General features: G+C 43.8%; 1 protein-coding gene across 3 annotated transcripts in view; it reads left to right on the forward strand.

The window, feature by feature from the left end:
- Nucleotides 1–7,244: 7,244 nt before the first annotated feature.
- MLH1 (mutL homolog 1) overlaps nt 7,245–19,598 on the forward strand; it is a 33,837-nt gene continuing 21,483 nt past the window's right edge. For all 3 annotated transcript variants that reach the window (XR_013978369.1, XR_013978370.1, XM_080975838.1), the window contains exons 1-7: nt 7,245–7,588; nt 11,352–11,442; nt 11,543–11,641; nt 12,582–12,655; nt 13,637–13,709; nt 15,060–15,151; nt 16,516–16,558. Coding sequence is in view for 1 of the 3 variants with exons in the window: in XM_080975838.1 (XP_080831964.1) it covers nt 7,473–7,588; nt 11,352–11,442; nt 11,543–11,641; nt 12,582–12,655; nt 13,637–13,709; nt 15,060–15,151; nt 16,516–16,558 (588 nt within the window). In the remaining 2 variants the exon portion in view is untranslated. The remainder of the gene's footprint in view (nt 7,589–11,351; nt 11,443–11,542; nt 11,642–12,581; nt 12,656–13,636; nt 13,710–15,059; nt 15,152–16,515; nt 16,559–19,598) is intronic.

The following is a 19,598-nucleotide window of genomic DNA, read 5'->3' on the forward strand; positions in this document are numbered from 1 at the left end:
AGCCTGGTGCGCACTGAAGAGCGCGTCCGGGCTTCGCGCACCTCTCCACAAGCCTGGGGAGACCGGCTCGGTTCCCTAGGCTTGCGGATAGCAGGCTGTTCTGGGGGCTGGGGTCGGGGGAAGCTCGGGCTTCCCCCGCGCCTGCCCCGTGCCTGGGGAGGGAATTTTTTTTCTTTATTCCCCCCCCCCCAAAAAATAGGTACCTTGAACGCACCTTGTTTTAGAGGGAGAGAACAAGAAAAAAAAATTTTTTCCCTGTTCTCCCTCTCCTATGATCCGGTGCGTCCTATGGTCCGGTGCGTCCAATGGTGCGAAAAATACGGTATGTCTTACTCAGAAGTGAGTCCCGTGAAGTTCCATGTGGCTTATTTGCAGGCAAGTGGGGACAGTCTTGCAGCCTGAACATCATTTTGAGGCTTCTCCTTTTGCTACACACACAGCGGTCTCATTGCATTGAGAGATCTCAGGGGTCCCAGGAAGGCCATCCATTGTCAGAGGAAGTATGCCTCTAAATACCAGTTGCCTTGAATTTGCACTTAGGTCCTGCTTGCAGGCTTCCCATAGGCATCTGATCCAATGGGGCTCTTCTTCTTTAAGCGCCATTGAACTCCATGGAATATACTTAATCCTACTCTATTACAGGTACCGTATTTTTCACTCCATAAGACACACTTTTCCCCTCCTAAAAAGTAAGGAGAAATGTGTGCGCCTTATGGAGCGAATGCAGGCGGGAGGCAGGCGGGAAAAGCCTCCAAGAGCCGCACACACACTCCGCGTGGCTCTTGCAGGCTTTTCCCCAGGAGGGAGAAGGGACTGACGCAGCCAGTCAGTCCCTTCTCCCTCCTCGTAGAAAAGCCCGCAGGAGCCGCGCGCTCCTTAAAGGGAGCGTGGCTCCTGCGGGCTTTTGCGGGAGGTGGGGGAAGGGACAGAGGGCAGCCCCTCAGTCCCTTCCCCCACCTCCCGGAAAAGCCCCCAAGAGGCGCACTCCCTTTCACGAGCCACGTGGAGCATGTGTGCGGCTCTTGGGGGCTTTTCTCCCTCCTGGGGAAAAGCCTGCAAGCGCCGCACACACACTCCACACGGCTCGTGAAAGGGAGCACTGAGCAGAGCCTGGGATGCATACAGGCTATGCTCAGCGCTCCCTTTAAAGAATATTTTTTTCTTGTATTTCCCTTCTAAAAACTAGGTGCGTCTAATGGTCAGGTGCGTCTTATGGCACGAAAAATACGGTATTTGAAAAATTATTTATTTCCGTGACCTCAGAGCATTCTCAGCCTCCTCTTACACCAGTGGACAGGATTTAGAGCAGTCCATGTTAGACCTAAGAGCTCCAGGTTATCATAGGGTCAGACTGAGGACAACCTCTTCCACCTCCTTTCCTACAAAAACAGTAGGTGTGCTCACAGCCTCCCTCAGAGATGTGTTTGTTTTTCAGCTTCTCACGTGGCTCTGTCTTCCACCCGCATTTCTTCCTCTTTCTCTGCGGCTTCCAGAGCGGAAAAAACCCCCTCCTTACTTCTGTTCTTCCAGCTCCACCCTTCTGAAGTACAACTGAGCTTCATTCCAAACAGCTGGTGCAGTTGGCAGCCAAGCAACTCTTCTAGCCTCACCCAAAAAACAAAAAGACAAAAGCAACTTAAAACTGGTCAGCTGTGGGGGAAAGAAACCGGTCCAACGTGTCTGGGGTTTTCATTTTCATTTGAGGAAAACTGAAACATCAATATGCTTCAAAACTGAAAGCTGAGCAGCTACTGCGCTTTTTACAAGATGTGCTGTGGTTGCAATTTCACAAGAAAATGGGGTAATTTGTTTTTCTGACCATTTACAGGTCTTGTTAGGGTGGGGATGTTTTCACTGGTTTTCCAAGTGATTGCACAACAGTTCTGATTCACATTTACAGCAAAAATAACAGAAACACTACATAGGGAAACAATCCTATTTCTACTGTCTCTAGGGTCATCCTAACTTTGGAACCTAATTCTCCACAAAGATCCAAGGTCACCTCCAGAAGCTTATCTCTTTCACACAACATACAAACCAAATTCCTTCAAACTTAGCCTTTCTCACACTGTTGCTCAGTTTTTCAAGGAACTTCATATTCCAAATCGAAGTTGTAGTCAAAGTCCTGCTCTGACTTCCTGTTTCTCACAACTGCTAATCTTGCTGCTGCAGAAGGAAAATCGGCAAGTCTTCCTTTTATGGTATGGTATTGTTGTAAATAAAAATATGCCCTTTTCCCTTATGGGGTATCCAAGAGCCCATATAGAGTCCTTACATAGGTTCCCTATTGGCAGGAGAAAATAACAGAGGCCAACCAGAGAATATTGAGAAGCAAAGCAGCTAGTAAGCTTGATCTTTATTGATCTGTTGCAACAGGGTGCTCCCCTCACATGCAGGAAAGGAGAAGGACCCAGAAAAATGCTGTGCAAGGGCTTATAAAGACTTTTGAAATTCCCCTCCTGTAGATCAAGACCACCCCCAGAAACATCATACATACATCACAGAAGGGGTGTAACCTAAGACCACCCCTCAGATGCATCACAGAAAAGGTGGTCTTAAAACAGAAATTTCAATATTGTTTTTCCCTTGTCCTTGTTTATTTCCTGTCTGGCAGGTTACTTGATTGGATTGCCTGAGGAGCCTGGCCAATCTTTTGTAATGATAAGGCTCACACCCTTATTCAAACACAGACATACCCTTAAGACAGGATTTGTGAAGGAAAAGACAATGGGGAGGCTTTTCCATTTTGACCTTGCAGAGAAAACATTTGGTCAGTTTAGGAATCAAAATGGTTCCAGGTTGGTCTTCCTGCGCTGATCTATGTATGTGCGGTTATGAACATTACCATATATCTAAGACCATAAAATTCCTATCACAGTATTGAAATAAAGGACATTTATTATAGAAAGGAGCTTTATGTTAAAAAAAAAAAAAAGCAGCTCCTTAGGGCTGCCCTAAACTTCTCTCCAGGACTTTTCCATACACGTGATTGGTGTCTAGCAATTTAAGCTTGTTGAAGGGCATGAGCAGAGAAGTGGAACAGTTCTGGAGATGAGTTCCTGGAGCAGATGACAAATTCCGTGTGTGCTCAGCAACCCAGGAGGTGAGAAAAACACACACACACACACACACACAGTAATATAAAAAAACTGTAGGAAAATCATAAGACACACCAACAGAGTCCTGGAAAATGCTGAGCCCACACAACAAAGCCTGAGAATTGTTAGTGGAATATCTCTCCTATTTTGTTTTGTTTTGTTTATTTAATTTTCAAAAGTTCATGTACTTTACCATCAACAATACTTTTAATTTATCCATTGACTTCCCATGCCCCCTCCATGATGTTCTATGTTTATCCTTTAATGCTGCGTATTTTAACTTGTAACGCTTCCTATATACATCCTAGATTATTAGCCTCAATGTCTTTCTGTTGCTCATATTTCAACTCCTACTCGCGTTTTCGTGCAATTATAATAGTTCTTTAGATATTCCACAAAGGGTTCCCAAGCCTCAAAGAATGTTTTGTTGTTTTGATCTCTAATATTTGCTGTTAGCTTTACCAAATCGGCATACTCCATCATTTTAATAAGCAGTACTTCCTTCATTAGAATATCATCCTCTGAATTAATATCTCCGGTTCTCCCTGACCTGCTTGCTGGGGATCATGTGAGTTGTCCTCCCCAACATCCGGAAGGCTTGCTCATGCTCTCGAACAAACAAAAGCTATGAATGGAAACAAAAGGCCAAAAGCAAACTGGAAAATGTCTGAAGATTCCCTTTAATGCAGAGATTCCTGCTTTTCTTGGCATCCAGAAAGTGCAGAGAAACACACTCAAGAAACACACAAGACGTAACCAGCTGTACTTTTGAATAAATAAGGTATACTATTCATTGTATCAAATTGTAGATTTCAACGGAAGTCTCATAAAGTTCAACGAAAAAAGCAGAAGACCCAGTGGATTAGTTCATTCTCTAGTCAGTTCATGTATAAGGTCCATACATGTATAAGTGTCTATTCCACCTGTCTGTTCATAGAGTCCAATAATCCACATGAAGGGTTGTTACAGTTCCACAGAATCCTTTTACAGAGTCTAAGACAAGGAACTTTATGAGACTTCTGTTGAAATCTCCAATGTGATACCATGAATAATATACCTTATTTATTCAAAAGTACAGCCGGTTACGTCTTGTGTGTTTATTGAGTATGTTCCACGTAACCATAGGTTTGTTGTTGTTGTTTTGAAAGTGCAGAGGGGGGCATTTCACTGCTCAAACTCCTGTCCCCCACATGCCAACAGCACGCCCTTGGGCAGGGGTGGGGAGCCTCAGACCTGGAGACCAGCTTTGGCCCCTCAGACCGCCCTATTTGGCCCTCAGGTCTCTCTCCAGATGTCAGGGTCTGGTTGGATGCAGAGGAATGGTGGAAGGAACCAGCTGGGGAACCCCTAAAAGAAGAAGGCTCAGAGTCCAGGGATTGGTGGTGGGTCCACAATGAGTGGTCAGAGGGAAAAGTATGGGGAGAGGAGGTGTCAGAAGCTGAAGAGATAACAGGGCTTAGTGAGCAGGGCGACTCTGTGGCAGAGATAAGTCCAGAATCAGGGGCAGAAGATGAAGGTGGTGAGTCAGAGGACAGAGGTCAAGAGGCAGAGAGTCACTACCAGCTACAGTGAAATGTTAGCTAAGGTTCAGAGTATGGCTGGTGGCGAAGCCACATATCAACGCTTTAAGGCATACCTCCCTAGAAATGCAAAGGTTCGCCTCAGTCCTGCAGTGTTTGTTTAACTAACACAGCTGAGCTCCTTCATGACAAACAAGCAAAATGGTACTTGAGATAAAGGCACTGTAGCTGATTACAGAGCACCCTAAATGAGCTTATGCAAACTTCCTTATCACTTTCAGCAAGGATATATATTATGAGGTATACAAGGATAAGCCGCCCTTCACCAAGCGCATTACTCCAAGGAACCCTGTACTGAAGCCAGCTTGCTTAAAAATAAAATATTGCAAACTTTACTGGAATTTCTTAAAAACGATTACCAAGCACAAAGTGTCTTTTTCCAGGACAAATGCATGTACAGATGTTACAGTACGTCTCGTATGCAGTCAGCCATGTGGTATCAAAACAGACTTGGAAAAATATGTTACATTACAGGTTAAGCTCAATGTCCACAGATATCTACCATCTACTAATGCATCTTTCTTAATGGTCAAATTTCCTTACCGCCCACCAGTGCTCGATGGAAGGAGGATTCAGCTTGTGCCGTAGAACCCCCTCCCGTCCACCTAGAACCCTGAAACGCCCACTAGTGGGCGGTAGGGACCAGGTTGACAACCCCTGATGCACTAAGATAATTCATGCACAGTCTGCTGCTGCAGCTGAGATAGAAGGGAAGATTACTGCACTGTGTTTGACTGGAAGAAGAGGAAGAAGGGAGGAAGTTGGGGGCAGCGCCAGACTACATTTCCCAGCATGCCTTCTGCTGTGCAATCTACTGGGAACTGTAGCATTCTCCGTCATCCCTTCCTTGCCCATAGACATACCTTGGGTTACATACGCTTCAGGTTACATACACTTCAGGTTACACACTCCGCTAACCCAGAAATATTACCTCGGGTTAAGAACTTTGCTTCAGGATGAGAACAGAAATCGTGCTCCAGTGGCGCAGCGGCAGCAGGAGGCCCCATTAGCTAAAGTGGTGCTTCAGGTTAAGTACAGTTTCAGGTTAAGAACGGACCTCCGGAACGAATTAAGTACTTAAGGGGTAACGCGGGTGGCGCTGTGGGTAAAACCTCAGCGCCTAGGACTTGCCGATCGCATGGTCGGCGGTTCGAATCCCCGCGACGGGGTGAGCTCCCGTTGCTCGGTCCCAGTGCCTGCCAACCTAGCAGTTCGAAAGCACCCCCGGGTGCAAGTAGATAAATAGGGACCACTTACTAGCGGGAAGGTAAACGGCGTTTCCGTGTGCTGCGCTGGCTCGCCAGAGCAGCTTGTCACGCTGGCCACGTGACCCGGAAGTGTCTGCGGACAGCGCTGGCTCCCAGCCTCTAGAGTGAGATGAGCGCACAACCCTAGAGTCTGTCAAGACTGGCCCGTACGGGCAGGGGTACCTTTACCTTTACCTTTACCACTGTATTAGAAGACAGACATATTTTAGAAGACACATAGCTTCCAACTTCTGGGAATTATTTTTAAAAGCTGTTCTTATTTTTATCTGTAAGCCGCCTTGAGTCCCTGTTAGGGAGAAAGCTGAGATGATAATAATAATAATAATAATAATAATAATAATAATAATATAAAGCTTTACTCAGCAGCATAGCTGTCAACCTTCCCTTTTTTTGCAGAGAATTCCCTTATTCCAGCGCCATTTCCCGCTGCTTCCCGCTGCTATCCCAGATTGTTAGATATCCCGTAGACTGTCCCCAGGACAGGTGAGGCTGCTGATCCCTTATTTTCGAATCTGAAAGTTGACAGCTATGCTCAGCAGACCAGTGTGCCAATGGTGACTGAGGCGCCTGTATGCAATTGAGCTTCGGGTTTGAGCTGAAAGGAAGCAATTTGAGTAAATTGCCTGAGGGGTGTTTTATACAGGGGGAAGCAGGGCTGCTGCTGTTTTGTTCGAAAGAAGTGCGTCTTAGATTGATCCCCACCAAGGGATGGGGGAGGACCCCCCCATGTTTAATGTTTTGTTATGCTTTAATATACGTATGTTGGAAGCTGCCCAGAGTGGCTGGGGTAACCCAGTCAGATGGGCGGGGTGTAGATGGTATATTAAAAATTATAATCATGATGAAGTCCGGGAAAAGTTGGAGGCTATGCCTGCAAAAAAAAAAAAAAAAAAAAAAGGCGATAAAAGCATGCAGGAAATATCTGGTTTCGTTTTGTTCCTAGCATTATTATTTCATTTTATATCGCATCTAAAACAGAGAGAACAAATTGTAGCAAAAAACAACAGCACTAAACTACAAAACTGGCAGGCGGAATGACAGCAGCTGCAGGTGGGTTAAAAATAAAGACGTTCCAAGCAGAGACTTATCAGCGCCAAAGCGAGTCCCGCGTTTACGCAGCGCGTGGGCCACTCTTCATTTTTTTCTCCTTTCCTCAAAGCAACAACAACAAAACTCTCTATCCTTTCCCTTTCGACGGAAGCGCGTCCCTATAGGCGGAAACAACTTTTCACCCCGGCAACCGGCCAACCTCGATTGACATGCTGGCGGACCAATCGGCTGCGCGCTGGAACCTTGAGGCGCGAGTTTGGCGGTTGAGGCGGCCGTTGCTCTGAGGGAGCGCGCGTCTCCGCACGGCTTTCCCCGCAGCTTCTCGGCAAGGGCGGCCCCTTCCTTTCTCCCTCCGGACCAGCCCCGTCCCACAACCCCGGGACGGCCGCCCGCCCGCCGTATCCCCTTCGCCCTCGTTTCCCCGGCGACCCCCGAGACCCTTCGCCACAGCCGCCGCCGCCGCCGGCCGCCCCCTCATGGCCTTGATGGCGGGTGTGATCCGCCGCCTGGACGAGGCTGTGGTGAACCGCATCGCGGCTGGAGAAGTCATCCAGAGACCCGCCAACGCCATCAAGGAGATGGTGGAGAACTGGTTGGTTGGTTGGTTGGTTGGTTGGTTAGATAGATAGATAGATAGATAGTTTTCATATTTCTAGGTCACCTTTACCTGCCAAGGTGGTTGGTAATTTATTTATTTATTTGTTTATTTTTCCACATTTCTATGCCGCTTTTACCTTCCAGGGTGGTTGGCAATTTATGTATTTCATTTTTCACATTTCTATGCCGCCTTTACCTTCCCAAGGTGGTTGGTAATTTATTTATTTCATTTTTTCATATTTTTAGGCCGCCTTTACCTTCCAGGGTGGTTGGCAATTTATGTATTTCATTTTTTCATATTTCTATGCCGCCTTTACCTTCCCAAGGTGGTTGGTAATTTATTTATTTCATTTTTCATATTTTTAGGCCACCTTTACCTTCCAGGGTGGTTGGCAATTTATGTATTTCATTTTTCATATTTCTATGCCGCCTTTACCTTCCCAAGGTGGTTGGTAATTTATTTATTTCATTTTTTCATATTTTTAGGCCACCTTTACCTTCCAGGGTGGTTGGCAATTTATTTATTTCGTTTTTCATATTTCTATTCCACTTTTACCTTCCAAGGTGGTTGGTAATTTATTTTTTTCTTTTTTCATATTTCTATGCCGCCTTTATCTTCCCAAGGTGGTTGGTAATTTATTTATTTCATTTATTTCATATTTCTAGGCCGCCTTTACCTTCCCAAGGTGGTTGGCAATTTATTTATTTCGTTTTTCATATTTCTATTCCACTTTTACCTTCCAGCGTGGTTGGTAATTTATTTATTTGTTTCATATTTCTATGCCACCTTTATCTTCCCAAGGTGGTTGGTAATTTATTTATTTATTTATTTCATTTTTCACATTTCTATGCTGTCTTTCCCCAAGGTGGTGCATATGGTTCTCCTCCCCCCCTCCTTGTTTCATCCTCACAACAACCCTGTGAGGTAGGTCAGGCTTAAGAGATGGCGACGGGCCCAACGTCACCCAGGGCGCTTGGTGGCTGAGTGGGGGATTCGAACTCTGTTCTCCTGCGTCCCAGTTCGACACTCTTAAGCATGATGCCAGACTGGCAATGCTATAAAAGCCCCAGGATACATGTGTGTGTGTCCATCTGCTTCATGGCAGGACGAATCTCCTGCACCAAGTCAGTCTCTCAGGTGTCCAGGGCGGAGCTGCTAGTTGGATTCCTGAATCATGGCAAAAAAAGTGGTTAGAGTGGGTTTCTCCTTATTGCAATGATATCCTGCTTGAGAGTGACTAGACAAAAAGAAAGTGTTTATAAACTTGTAAACTGCTTAGGGGTGTTTACAATCAAGTACAGTGGTACCTCGGGTTAAGTACTTAATTCGTTCCGGAGGTCCGTTCTTAACCTGAAACTGTTCTTAATCTGAAGCACCACTTTAGCTAATGAGGCCTCCCACTGCCGCTGCGCCGCTGGAGCATGATTTCTGTTCTCATCCTGAAGCAAAGTTCTTAACCTGAAGCACTATTTCTGGGTTAGCGGAGTCTGTAACCTGAAGCGTATGTAACCTGAAGCATATGTAACTCGAGGTACCACTGTATTTAAATATTGCTAGATAAAGAAAGGTATTCTCTGCTGTTCAACACATATTGTTGACTTAGCACTGCCCACTCTCATTCTTAACTTTAAGACATGTATGGGGAACCTGTCATCCCTGACCATTGGTCATGCTGGCTTGGGCTGATGGGAGTCATAGTCTAACATTGGGAGGACCACAAGTTCCCCAACTGCTTTATGGTATCCCTAGTAGCGCGGGTGGCACTGTGGTGTAAACCACTGAGCCTCTTGGGCTTGCTGATCTGAAGGTCGGCAGTTCAAATCCCTGCGATGGGGTGAGCTCCTGTTGCTCGGTCCCAGCTCCTGCCAACCTAGCAGTTCAAAAGCACACCAAAAAGTGCAAGTAGATAAATAGGTAAACGGGAAGGTAAACGGCGTTTCCGTGCGCTCCTCTGGTTTGTTGCGCCAGAAGCAGCTTAGTCATGCTGGCCACATGACCCGGAAAAACTGTCTGTGGACAAACGCCAGCTCCCTTGGCTTGTAAAGCGAGATGAGTGCCACAACCCCAGAGTCGCCTGCAGCTGGACTTAACTGTCAGGGGTCCGTTACCTTTACCTTTTAATAGTGCAGACAAGAGGTGCTAGCAGCTAGTGTAATCTTAGGGATGTTTACTCTGGAGTTCAATGGGGCTTTCATTCCAATAAGTGTGTTTAGGGTTGTAGCCCTGTAACAGCAAACATTTGCACACAGTGGGCAACAACTTCCATTATGCTTATTTAAGATAAGTTTGTATTTCTCATGAAATGTTTAGTTTATTAATGGTAGGAGATTGAGAATGGGAGCCTAGAACTACACTTTGTGCATCCTAAAATTGTAGAGGAAGAAAGCTTCTAAAGTCATCATAATGATTGCTGAGAAATTTTACTTCTTTGGGGTGAAATAAAATTGCTTATGTACAGTTGTCTGCTTTGCAGAAAACTAGTTGTTGTTGTTTAGTCGTGTCCGACTCTTTGTGACCCCATGGACCAGAGCACGCCAGGCACTCCTGTCTTCCACTGCCTCCCGCAGTTTGGTCAAACTCATGTTGGTAGCTTTGAGAACACTGTCCAACCATCTCGTCTTTTGTCGTCCCCTTCTCCTTGTGCCCTCAATCTTTCCCAACATCAGAATAGATAGACCAGTGCGATCTTGTCGCCACCCCAACAGCACAGGGTTCCATAAGTGATGGGTGCTGTACCGATTGCAGATTTCACACAGACTTTTATTTTACATACAGCTTACACATCATGCTAAGTACCTAACTAGTTCCACATTGTCCATTCCATGTCAGCCATGACATGACATCTTCATGTTCTGGTCAAGACCTCCTTACAAGTCATCACTAGTACAACAAACTGACCTTAGATCAGCAACAGCAAACAATAAACAGATTACACACAAATATTAATCTTTAAACTAAAGCATACAGCTTCTTTATCTGTGGTTCTAGTTTGCATAGTCGTAATATTGGTGAAATCCTCTCCCTCCTTCCCTCGCCCTCTCTCTCTCTCTCCACACACACACACATGGTTGCTGTATATATGGTTGCCATATTTCAAACAGTAAAATCTGGACAGAAATCTGGCAAAGTTGTTGAGCTTTTTTGGCAATATTGAATATGACTAAAGCAACAAGAATGCATATTTATACATTGAATCATCTAAAACAGGCATGGCCAAACTAGGCTCTCCAGATGTTTAGGGACTACAATTCCCATCATCGCTGACCACTGGTCCTGTTAGCCAGGGATGATGGGAGTTGTAGTGCCAAAACATATGGAAGGCCAAGTTTGGTCATGCCTGATCTAAAACATTAACATCTTTTAATGATCTTCATTGCGAGGCCCATTTCTTATTCTTATTAGCTGATTTGCTACTACTTTCACTGCACAGAGCCTGGTCCACAGTACAGTATATGTGGCATTAGATCAACAACCCTTTTCCCAACACTGCATTAGCTTTCTAATAGCAAATAAATATTCTCAGACATTGTCCAAAGCAAGGTCAGTCAATACTTTCATTACTTCCATTTCCTGGTGTTTACTATTCTAGAGACTTTATAGTAACTTGGGGAGCAATAGAGAGGGGTACAAGCCATTTTCCCCATCACATTGCTTTCCTACAGAGATAAATGTTTGTGTTGGACTGATTTGGAATAGAAATAGAATTGAAATAGACTGTGTTGTCTCTGTCACTGAGATTTATTTCTTGTATCTATAGTTTGGATGCCAAAGCTACCAGCATCCAGGTTACAGTGAAGGATGGCGGTTTGAAACTAATTCAAATCCTAGATAATGGTTGTGGAATTAGGGTAAGTAAACCTATTTGTCTTTCTAGAAAGTAGACCTTATTTAAAACAATACAAACAATATTTGAGATAATTCTGGCTCACATCTGTCTTCCTTCTGCAGAGAGAAGACTTGGATATTGTGTGTGAGAGATTCACCACAAGTAAACTACAGACTTTTGAGGACCTAGCTAGTATTTCTACATATGGGTTTAGAGGCGAGGTATGTTTTTGACTAAGTTTTAGAATGTTTATCATAGTGCATAAGTTTTTTGCCATTTTCCCCCTTTGCTCTCCTATTCCATCCAGGTTTATCAGTTCTGTAGAACACAGCTTGTCACCATTCAATAATTATATATTTAAGTAACTTCAGGTGCACTGAAAGTTGGTTCAGATGTAATCAGTGTGACTGTAATGCAGAACCATCCATAAGGTGGCTGCAAGGGTTCAGTTGAGAACAGCCACTTGGACCGTATTGCACCAAACCTCTATCATAGGGATGGAAAGCCTGGTTTTCGGTAGGCAGTAAAGACAATTACATTTAAATTGATTTGGGATTCTTCTTTTTTTGGATCCTGATGTTATGCTGCCCTCTGCAGCCCTAAATTGTTGTTTATATTGTTATAGCAACCTTGTATCAGGCATTGCTCAGAAATTCTAAGAAACAAAAAAATCAGTTTAAAAATCAGTCCAGTTGGAAAAGGTTCAGTCTGTCATTTTGAGTCAAAATGATGTCTGATTGTGTGCAAATATAAGGATCTGTTCCTTGATCTCAGGAATCATCATGCAAAATCTCATTACAGCTTATGGGGTATGCAAATGCGTAGCAAACAAACAACTGTCAAAAATATATAGTAGATGAATTGGCTTTATGTTATGGGTTTTATCCTGTTTTCATTGTGTTGATTTTTTTTGTATGTTACTTTGTTAAAGTAGGCTGAATAAATAAAACATTTTATTTGAACAGAATTTGTATCCAGCTGCATGTAGATCATTATAGTGAGGATTACAAATACAGATAATTAGTTGGGATGTAATTACTATGCTATTACTGTGATTACTGAATGCTTATTTCGTACCAGTAAAGAACTATGTACCACTTTCAACATCTGCATGTTACTGTATGTTACTCAGTTTCTAAAACTTAGTTTTTTCTCTTCCAGGCGCTGGCAAGTATAAGTCATGTTGCCCACGTTACTATAACAACTAAGACAGCTGATGGAAAGTGTGCCTACAGGTAGGTATATTCAAATATTTGTTTACTGCACTTATGCAGTGTTCAAATATAATAAACTTTTAGAAGATAAACAATGTCTCTAAAAACATTATTAAAAGAGCAGGCAGGCAGAAGACTTCTTATTGTTTAAGAATAGAAACGAGAGAAATCAGCATTGTGCAATACATCACTTAGCCACAGGAGGTCACTCATTGCACCATTGATGCAAACAAAACCCTTTTTTAATGAGCATCAAGTATGAGCAGAATTTTTCTGTAGAAATCATTTTAAAGATTTGTTATACACTGCGTTCTTCATCCAGTGTAGATTATACACAATTACAGGTTATAGCCATTCTATTCCCTCTCAATAGAATGTAAAAATGTAGCAAAATCCCTAGAAAAGTTAAAGGTACTCTTTAAGTAACAGGAATCTGTCTTGCCTTATAGTGAGACAAGATGGATTAAGCAATAACATGATGTGCAATCTGATGCTATGTGTGTTATTTCCCACACTAGTCAACAGTGCTTATTCTCAAGTAAGCTCTAAACGCAGAGACTGTGTATGTGTGTGTAAATTCATCTCATTTAGAAAGGAAGTCTAATGACATTTTTGGGGGTGGCTCAAGAGCATAAATAATAAAACAAAATTTGAATACAGTATCACCAGTTAGAGCTACAGAACAGTGGTAGAGGATCTGCTTTGCTTGTAGAAGGTCCCAGGTTCAAATCCTGACATCTCTAGGTGAGGCTGGAAAGACTTCCTGCCTAAAACGTTGGAGACCCACCACCGCTCAGTGTAGACAATACTGAAATAGATGTACCAGTGACAGATTCTGTGTTTACTTCACTTTTAATGCCATAGAAATTGATGGAAAACATTGCAAGTGGTGGTGATAGTTTAATGTCTCTTTCTGAAGCACTGCTGGCTTGAAATAATCCTTTGTGGACCAATCTAATAACTGATTGAAATAGTTGATGATTTGTTCTACTTTGCTTTTAGGGCAAACTATTCTGATGGAAAATTGAAGGCTGCCCCCAAACCTTGTGCTGGAAACCAGGGAACTCAAATCACAGTGGGTTACTTGCTTTTTGAATTTTTTGCAGCACTGGAGCAGATGCATTCCTAGTTAATCTTAAACCCCAAAGCAGGAGACCTGTGTATTCTTTTGCAGAACTTTGTGGCACTAACATTATCTTGCTCAGTTGGTTAGAGTGTAGCACTGATAATGCCAAGGTTGCAGGTTCAATCCCCACATGGGACAGCTGCATATTTCTGCCTTGCAGGGTGTTAAACTAGATGATCCTCAGGATCCCTTCCAACGCTACAATTCTATGATTCTTGGAATAGCCTTATTCATAATACATGCATATTTGAGTACATTAAAAACTGGAATGTAACTGTATCTATCTTAGTTACACATACCTCTTGCATAAAACACTAATTATTTACTGCTTTTAAAGCAGAACATTTGCTTTGTAGCATCTTGCTAGACACCACAGTGCAACCATAGGCAGTTATAATAATAGTGATACTGAGGGTTCACTAATGGCACAAGTTTGAAGTGCATTTAATACAGTCAACTTCAGTTGGCGCATGTTCGTTGCCCATGTTGATGCTTTATTTGGGCTTCAACAATCACCTTTTAACTTTACTGAATTATATTGCAGGAACTCTTCACAAGTGGTGTTTAGAAATGTATTTGTATTTCCAGAGAATGGTACTTTTTATCGAGGGGGGCGGGCAAGAGAGAAAGTCGTGTTTTAATTAATTAATTGATTGAAATTCTGCTTTTCCTCCAAGGAGCTTAAGGTGGTTTGTGTGGTTCTCCCGCTCCCCATTTTAGCCCCATAACGTGTGAGGTAGATTAGGCTGGGAGGCACTAATTTGCTCCAAGTCACTTAGAAAGCTTCATGGCAGAGTAGAAACTTGGACCCTGATCTCACTGGTCCTAGTCCAGTACTCTTAACTAGTATACATTATGTCTCCCATAATTTTGTAGCATTATAATTAAAATGGATTTGAATTTATCATGCTTGTAAGTTGCAGGGGAGAGCAATATTGACCAGAGCATTTGAATTAAAAATAGGGCTTTCCTGTTTGTTAATGTTCAGGTGTTTTCCTCATTCATGATAATGCCCTGCAGTGAGAAAAAAATCCTTCATTTAGAACTGGGCAGCTGCAGGGAACAGACTAAGGAGCAGGGAATGCAGCTTGTGAGGGCTCCTTCTCCCATCTGTCACACAGTCAACACTGTGAGCTGACAACGGAAAACATATGTGAAGTGGTGCAAGCAAACCGTGTGCACGCCCCATGTACTTGGATGCAATTTTCTTTCCTTCTGCCAGCACAAAAGGGCATTGCAGAGTGATCCATGTTTCTGTTTTGAGTTTGCTTTAAACTGCCTGTTTTCTTCTCTCTGCAGGTTGAGGATCTATTTTACAATGTAACCACTAGGAGAAAAGCTTTAAACAAACCTAGTGAAGAATATGCAAAAATTCTGGAAGTTGTTAGCAGGTAAATCCATTTTTAAAAGGAGCAGAAGCTCCACCTCCACCTGCAAACCTTGTTTTATGTTGGATTTGGGCATTTTTCTCCTTCTAGCCAGTAATGACATCTTTGATAAATTAGGAACTCAGAATAGCAAGAGGGATGCCTTTTTACTGATGTCAGTATACTGACACAAATACAACTTGACAATCTTTTAGACTTGAGAAGATTCTACTGAAGCCAGTTTCACATTCACATAGCATTTGTGCTCTCTAACATTCACATGACAGTTGCAAAAGGCCTCCAGATTTGTTTGTGTGCAAATGTCTGAAAGAGACCGAAAGAAAGTACAAATTCCATTGTACTTAGCAGCATGATGAGGTTCTTCTGCTCCCAGGGTTGTAAATCCAACAAAAGAAGAAAGCCAAGAGGGCCTTTGCCAAGATGAAAATGTGTGGCTTGGTCTTTTTGTTCTGAGTCATCTAGCTGACAGCAAATGATTTAGTATTCCCAAGACAGATCTTGGTTAATTTTAGATGTTACCAGAGCTTTGTGTCTGCCTCCCAACTCCTCCTCTCCCCCCCCCCCCAGTAATGTGTGATAAAATCAAATGTGTGCTGTGACATAATACACTCAAGAGTTTCTTCACGTCATGTTCTGCTGGTTCTAGAGGCATGGAAACTGTGATGTCATGGTAGCCTATTTGTTTTACCACACCTTCACCAGGGGAGGGAAAAGGAGGTGGTTACATAGAAAATATGGAAGCCACATGACTGCCACTGACTAACTAAAAAGGCATGTTCAGGCGTGAGAAAGCATATTGAGCGAATGTGAGTAAAAGCCCCCTCCCCCAGAGGGGTATATAGCAGACAAGGTGATGTTACATGTGCACCACTGCCTCTTGTCCATGGATCCAGTGTTTGTGTGTTTAGGCAGATGCTTGAACAACCCTTATGAAATCAAATGCTGGTTTCTCTTGACTTGAAATGCTAAGAAGTTCAGCTAGTTTCCATACACTTCACTATCACTTCATAAAGTGTATGCTAAAAAATATTTGTCATTCACAGGACAGGGTCTTGTTAGTAGCCATAGTTACAAAACTCTGTTCAGCTCTATTCAACACCTTTCAGTAGGACTTATAGAACTGTATTTTCACTGCTGTTAATGGCTGAAGCTGTGGCTGGCCTTGTGCATGTATTTGCTCATAATAGTTCATCCTGGCTTTAATGATATTTTGTACTTTTTTGAAATGTTGTTTTAACTTGGCTTTCAAGTTGAATTGTGGTTTATTTGGGAATATTGTGGACTGAATTCAGAAACTGCTGGAAAAGCAGTCTATAACTTTAATTAATTAATTAATTAATTAAGGCTTGTGTATTTTCTCTTCCCAGGTATGCTATTCACAACTCTGGCATCAGTTTTTCAGTTAAAAAGGCGAGTAAACTTTTGCTTCTTCAGTATTGCTAAATAGTGGTTATGGTAATATTACAGTGTCCAAACCATATTCCTTTATATATTTATTTTTCTAAAAAAATATGTAACATGGTCAGTTAAAGAAATGAAGCTCAACCTAGTTATAGTTTTAAACATAAAGGGTGGTATTAAATGCTAGCCTTACTCAGAGTAGACCCGTTGATTGTTAATGGATATGACTAACTTAGGTTCATTAATTTCTATGGGTCTGTTCTGTGTAGGACTTTGTTGAATGCAACCCAAAATCTAGAAATTCAGGTACAGGCAATGACCAATTAATGCACAGCCAAAAAACACATGATCACGCATGTGTGCACAGCACCAGATCTGGAAGTGACCAAAAACTTCACAAAACAAGTCATTAAAAGGGCAGAATGGGGGCGTGGCAGGACATAACAAGGCACTCCACCAACACACACAGGGGCCAGGAACCGAACCCCCATGTGAAACGGTCGTTAATTGTATTCTGTGGTGATCACAAAGTTGCCTGAGGGCTTTTTTTTAAGCTATGAAAATCCTTATTTCAAACATATCTGGTTAGAATTCTTAAAGCTACACAATTTTGCACATTTTCCTGGGATTAAGCTCTGCTGAATACAGTGAATGATTCTGGTAAATTAATTGGCAATCAATATACAGTGGTACCTTGGTTTACAAACTTAATCTGTTCTGGAAGCAGCTGGGGACTCAGTTTACAAATGGAACACACGGAACAGAAAGCGGAAGATGTTCTGTTTCCAAGGCAAAGTTCACAAACCAAAACACCTACTTCCGGGTTTGCAGTGTTCTTAATCCAAGTTGTTCATAAACTAAGCTGTTCTTAAACCAAGGTGCCACTGTATATATTTAATAAACCAACAAAACAAAAATAGTAAAACACCCTAACTTTGGATTGTTTAGTTTAAGTAGCAAAGGAGATGAGATCAGACCCTTTTCAAAAGTTGAGGGGTTTTTTTGATAACAAATGGCAATTTTATAACTGTGAAGGCTGTCTTGGAGACAAGAGGGAATAGAGGGAGGAGTGATGCTGCAGCTTGCCCCAGCTTGCTGGAAGAAAAGTTGTTGGGACGGTGGGAGAATTGCAGTAAAAATTGAAAAGCTGACAAGATGGATACCTTTCTTTCCTTTTATGAGCTATCCAAACATGGCAGGGTGCAGGAATCCTTGGGGAAAATCCAAAATGAAGGCCTGAAGAAAATTATTTCCTCTGCTGTGGCACATTTTACAAATCAGGCTACATGGGAGTACAGAAAAAGGGCATTCAAAGCTGGAGTTTCAGACAAATTCAGGCAACATTTATCTAAGCAAGCCAGGGTGTCTGGCCGCAAAACTAACAAAGGACACACTCAGAAGACTGTGGGGAGACTTGTTGAGTTCAGTGGTTCAGAGGTAGTTATAACCTTGGATTACAAGACAAAAAGAATGCATGGTCCTGGATGGCACAAAAGAAAGTCAGTTGTCTTGTTCCTGCTTAGTAGAGTGGAGGGGCGAGGGAGGTATGGCGGTGGGGGCAGATGTTATAGGCGAAGGGGATCGAGATATGGATATGCTCGTACCCCTTCCAATCTGCGCCTCATCCCGAGGGACGAGGGTAGGGTGAGCAAGGATTACTCACCTCCGTCACTGGTGCTGTGCAATGCCAGGTCTATAGGCAACAAAACCGCCACCCTCCGAGATTTCTTTACCTCGCAGGGGGTCGACCTGGCTTGTCTGACGGAGACCTGGGTGCGCGAAGGGGCAACAGTTACCTTACGAGAGATGGCGCCCCCGGGTTTCTCCGTCCTCCACCAGTCTCGGACTGTGGGCCGGGGGGAGGGGTGGCATTATTAATCCGGGAAGATTATCCTTTCAGGGCTCTACCATCGCCATCGATCCCCGGCATTGAATGTGTTGGCCTAGTGTGGGGCTCCGAGGAGAGCTTGGCTGTCTGGCTGGTGTACCGGCCACCTAGTGCACCAGCAGCCACCCTGTCAGGCCTATTGGAGGCGGTGGCTGGCTGGGCCTTGGAGTTCCCTAACCTATCGGTATTGGGGGACTTCAACATCCATGCTGATGCCACTCCCTCCTCACAGGCTCAGGACCTGGTTCTTCCATGGTGACACTAGGGTTCTCCCAGTTTGTTTTGGGCCCCACACATCAAGCAGGCCACACGCTGGATTTGATCTTTGGCGTAGGTATAGATGTGATCATGTCTCCTTCGATGAAGGTGCCATGGTCTGATCACTACGCTCTGAAAGCCAGGATTGACTTTCCACCCCCACCCTGCTTAGGTGGGGAGCCGATTTGGGCTCGCCCGCAGAGGCTGATGGACCCTGATAGATTCCGCCAAGCCTTGCGGGACCTTGCTCCCCCTGGCGACTCATTGACTGAGCTTGTTGAGGGCTGGAATATCCAGCTCCTGGCAGCCATCGATGAGATTGCACCTAAGCGCCCTCTGTGACCCCGCAGAAACCGGGCTCCCTGGTTTACCGAGGAGCTCCGGAAAGTGAAGCGGGACCTCAGACGGCTAGAGCGAGTATGGCGGGGTGCCCGTGACAGAGCCTCAAGAACATCTTATAGGGCTTTTATGAAAACCTACGAGATGGCGGTGAAGGCTGCTAAGAAGTCTTACTTCTCAGCCTCCATTGCATCCGCTAGCTCTCGCCCGGCGCAATTATTTAGTATAATCAGGTCTTTAACATCCCTTGAGGGACAGCCAAATTTAAATAACAATTTGACACACAGCTGTGAGGCATTTGCGAGCTTTTTTGCGGAGAAGGTCTTGTTGCTCCGCCATGACCTCCCTGCCAATTTGGATACAATAAAGGAACTGGAGGCCCCTCGACTGTCCTCGGGTCCAGTATTGGACCACTTCGACCGGATATCCCCAGCCGATGTGGACAGACTCCTCCGAGCTGGAAAGCCCACCACCTGTCCTCTCGACCCGTGCCCGTCTTGGCTGATTAGAGCGTGTCCAGACGAGGTGCGGGCCCTCCTGGGGGATATCATCAATTTGTCCCTT

The sequence above is a fragment of the Podarcis pityusensis genome, assembly GCF_964106645.2.
Source record: "Podarcis pityusensis genome assembly, chromosome: 12".
NCBI classification, from domain to species: domain Eukaryota; kingdom Metazoa; phylum Chordata; class Lepidosauria; order Squamata; family Lacertidae; genus Podarcis; species Podarcis pityusensis.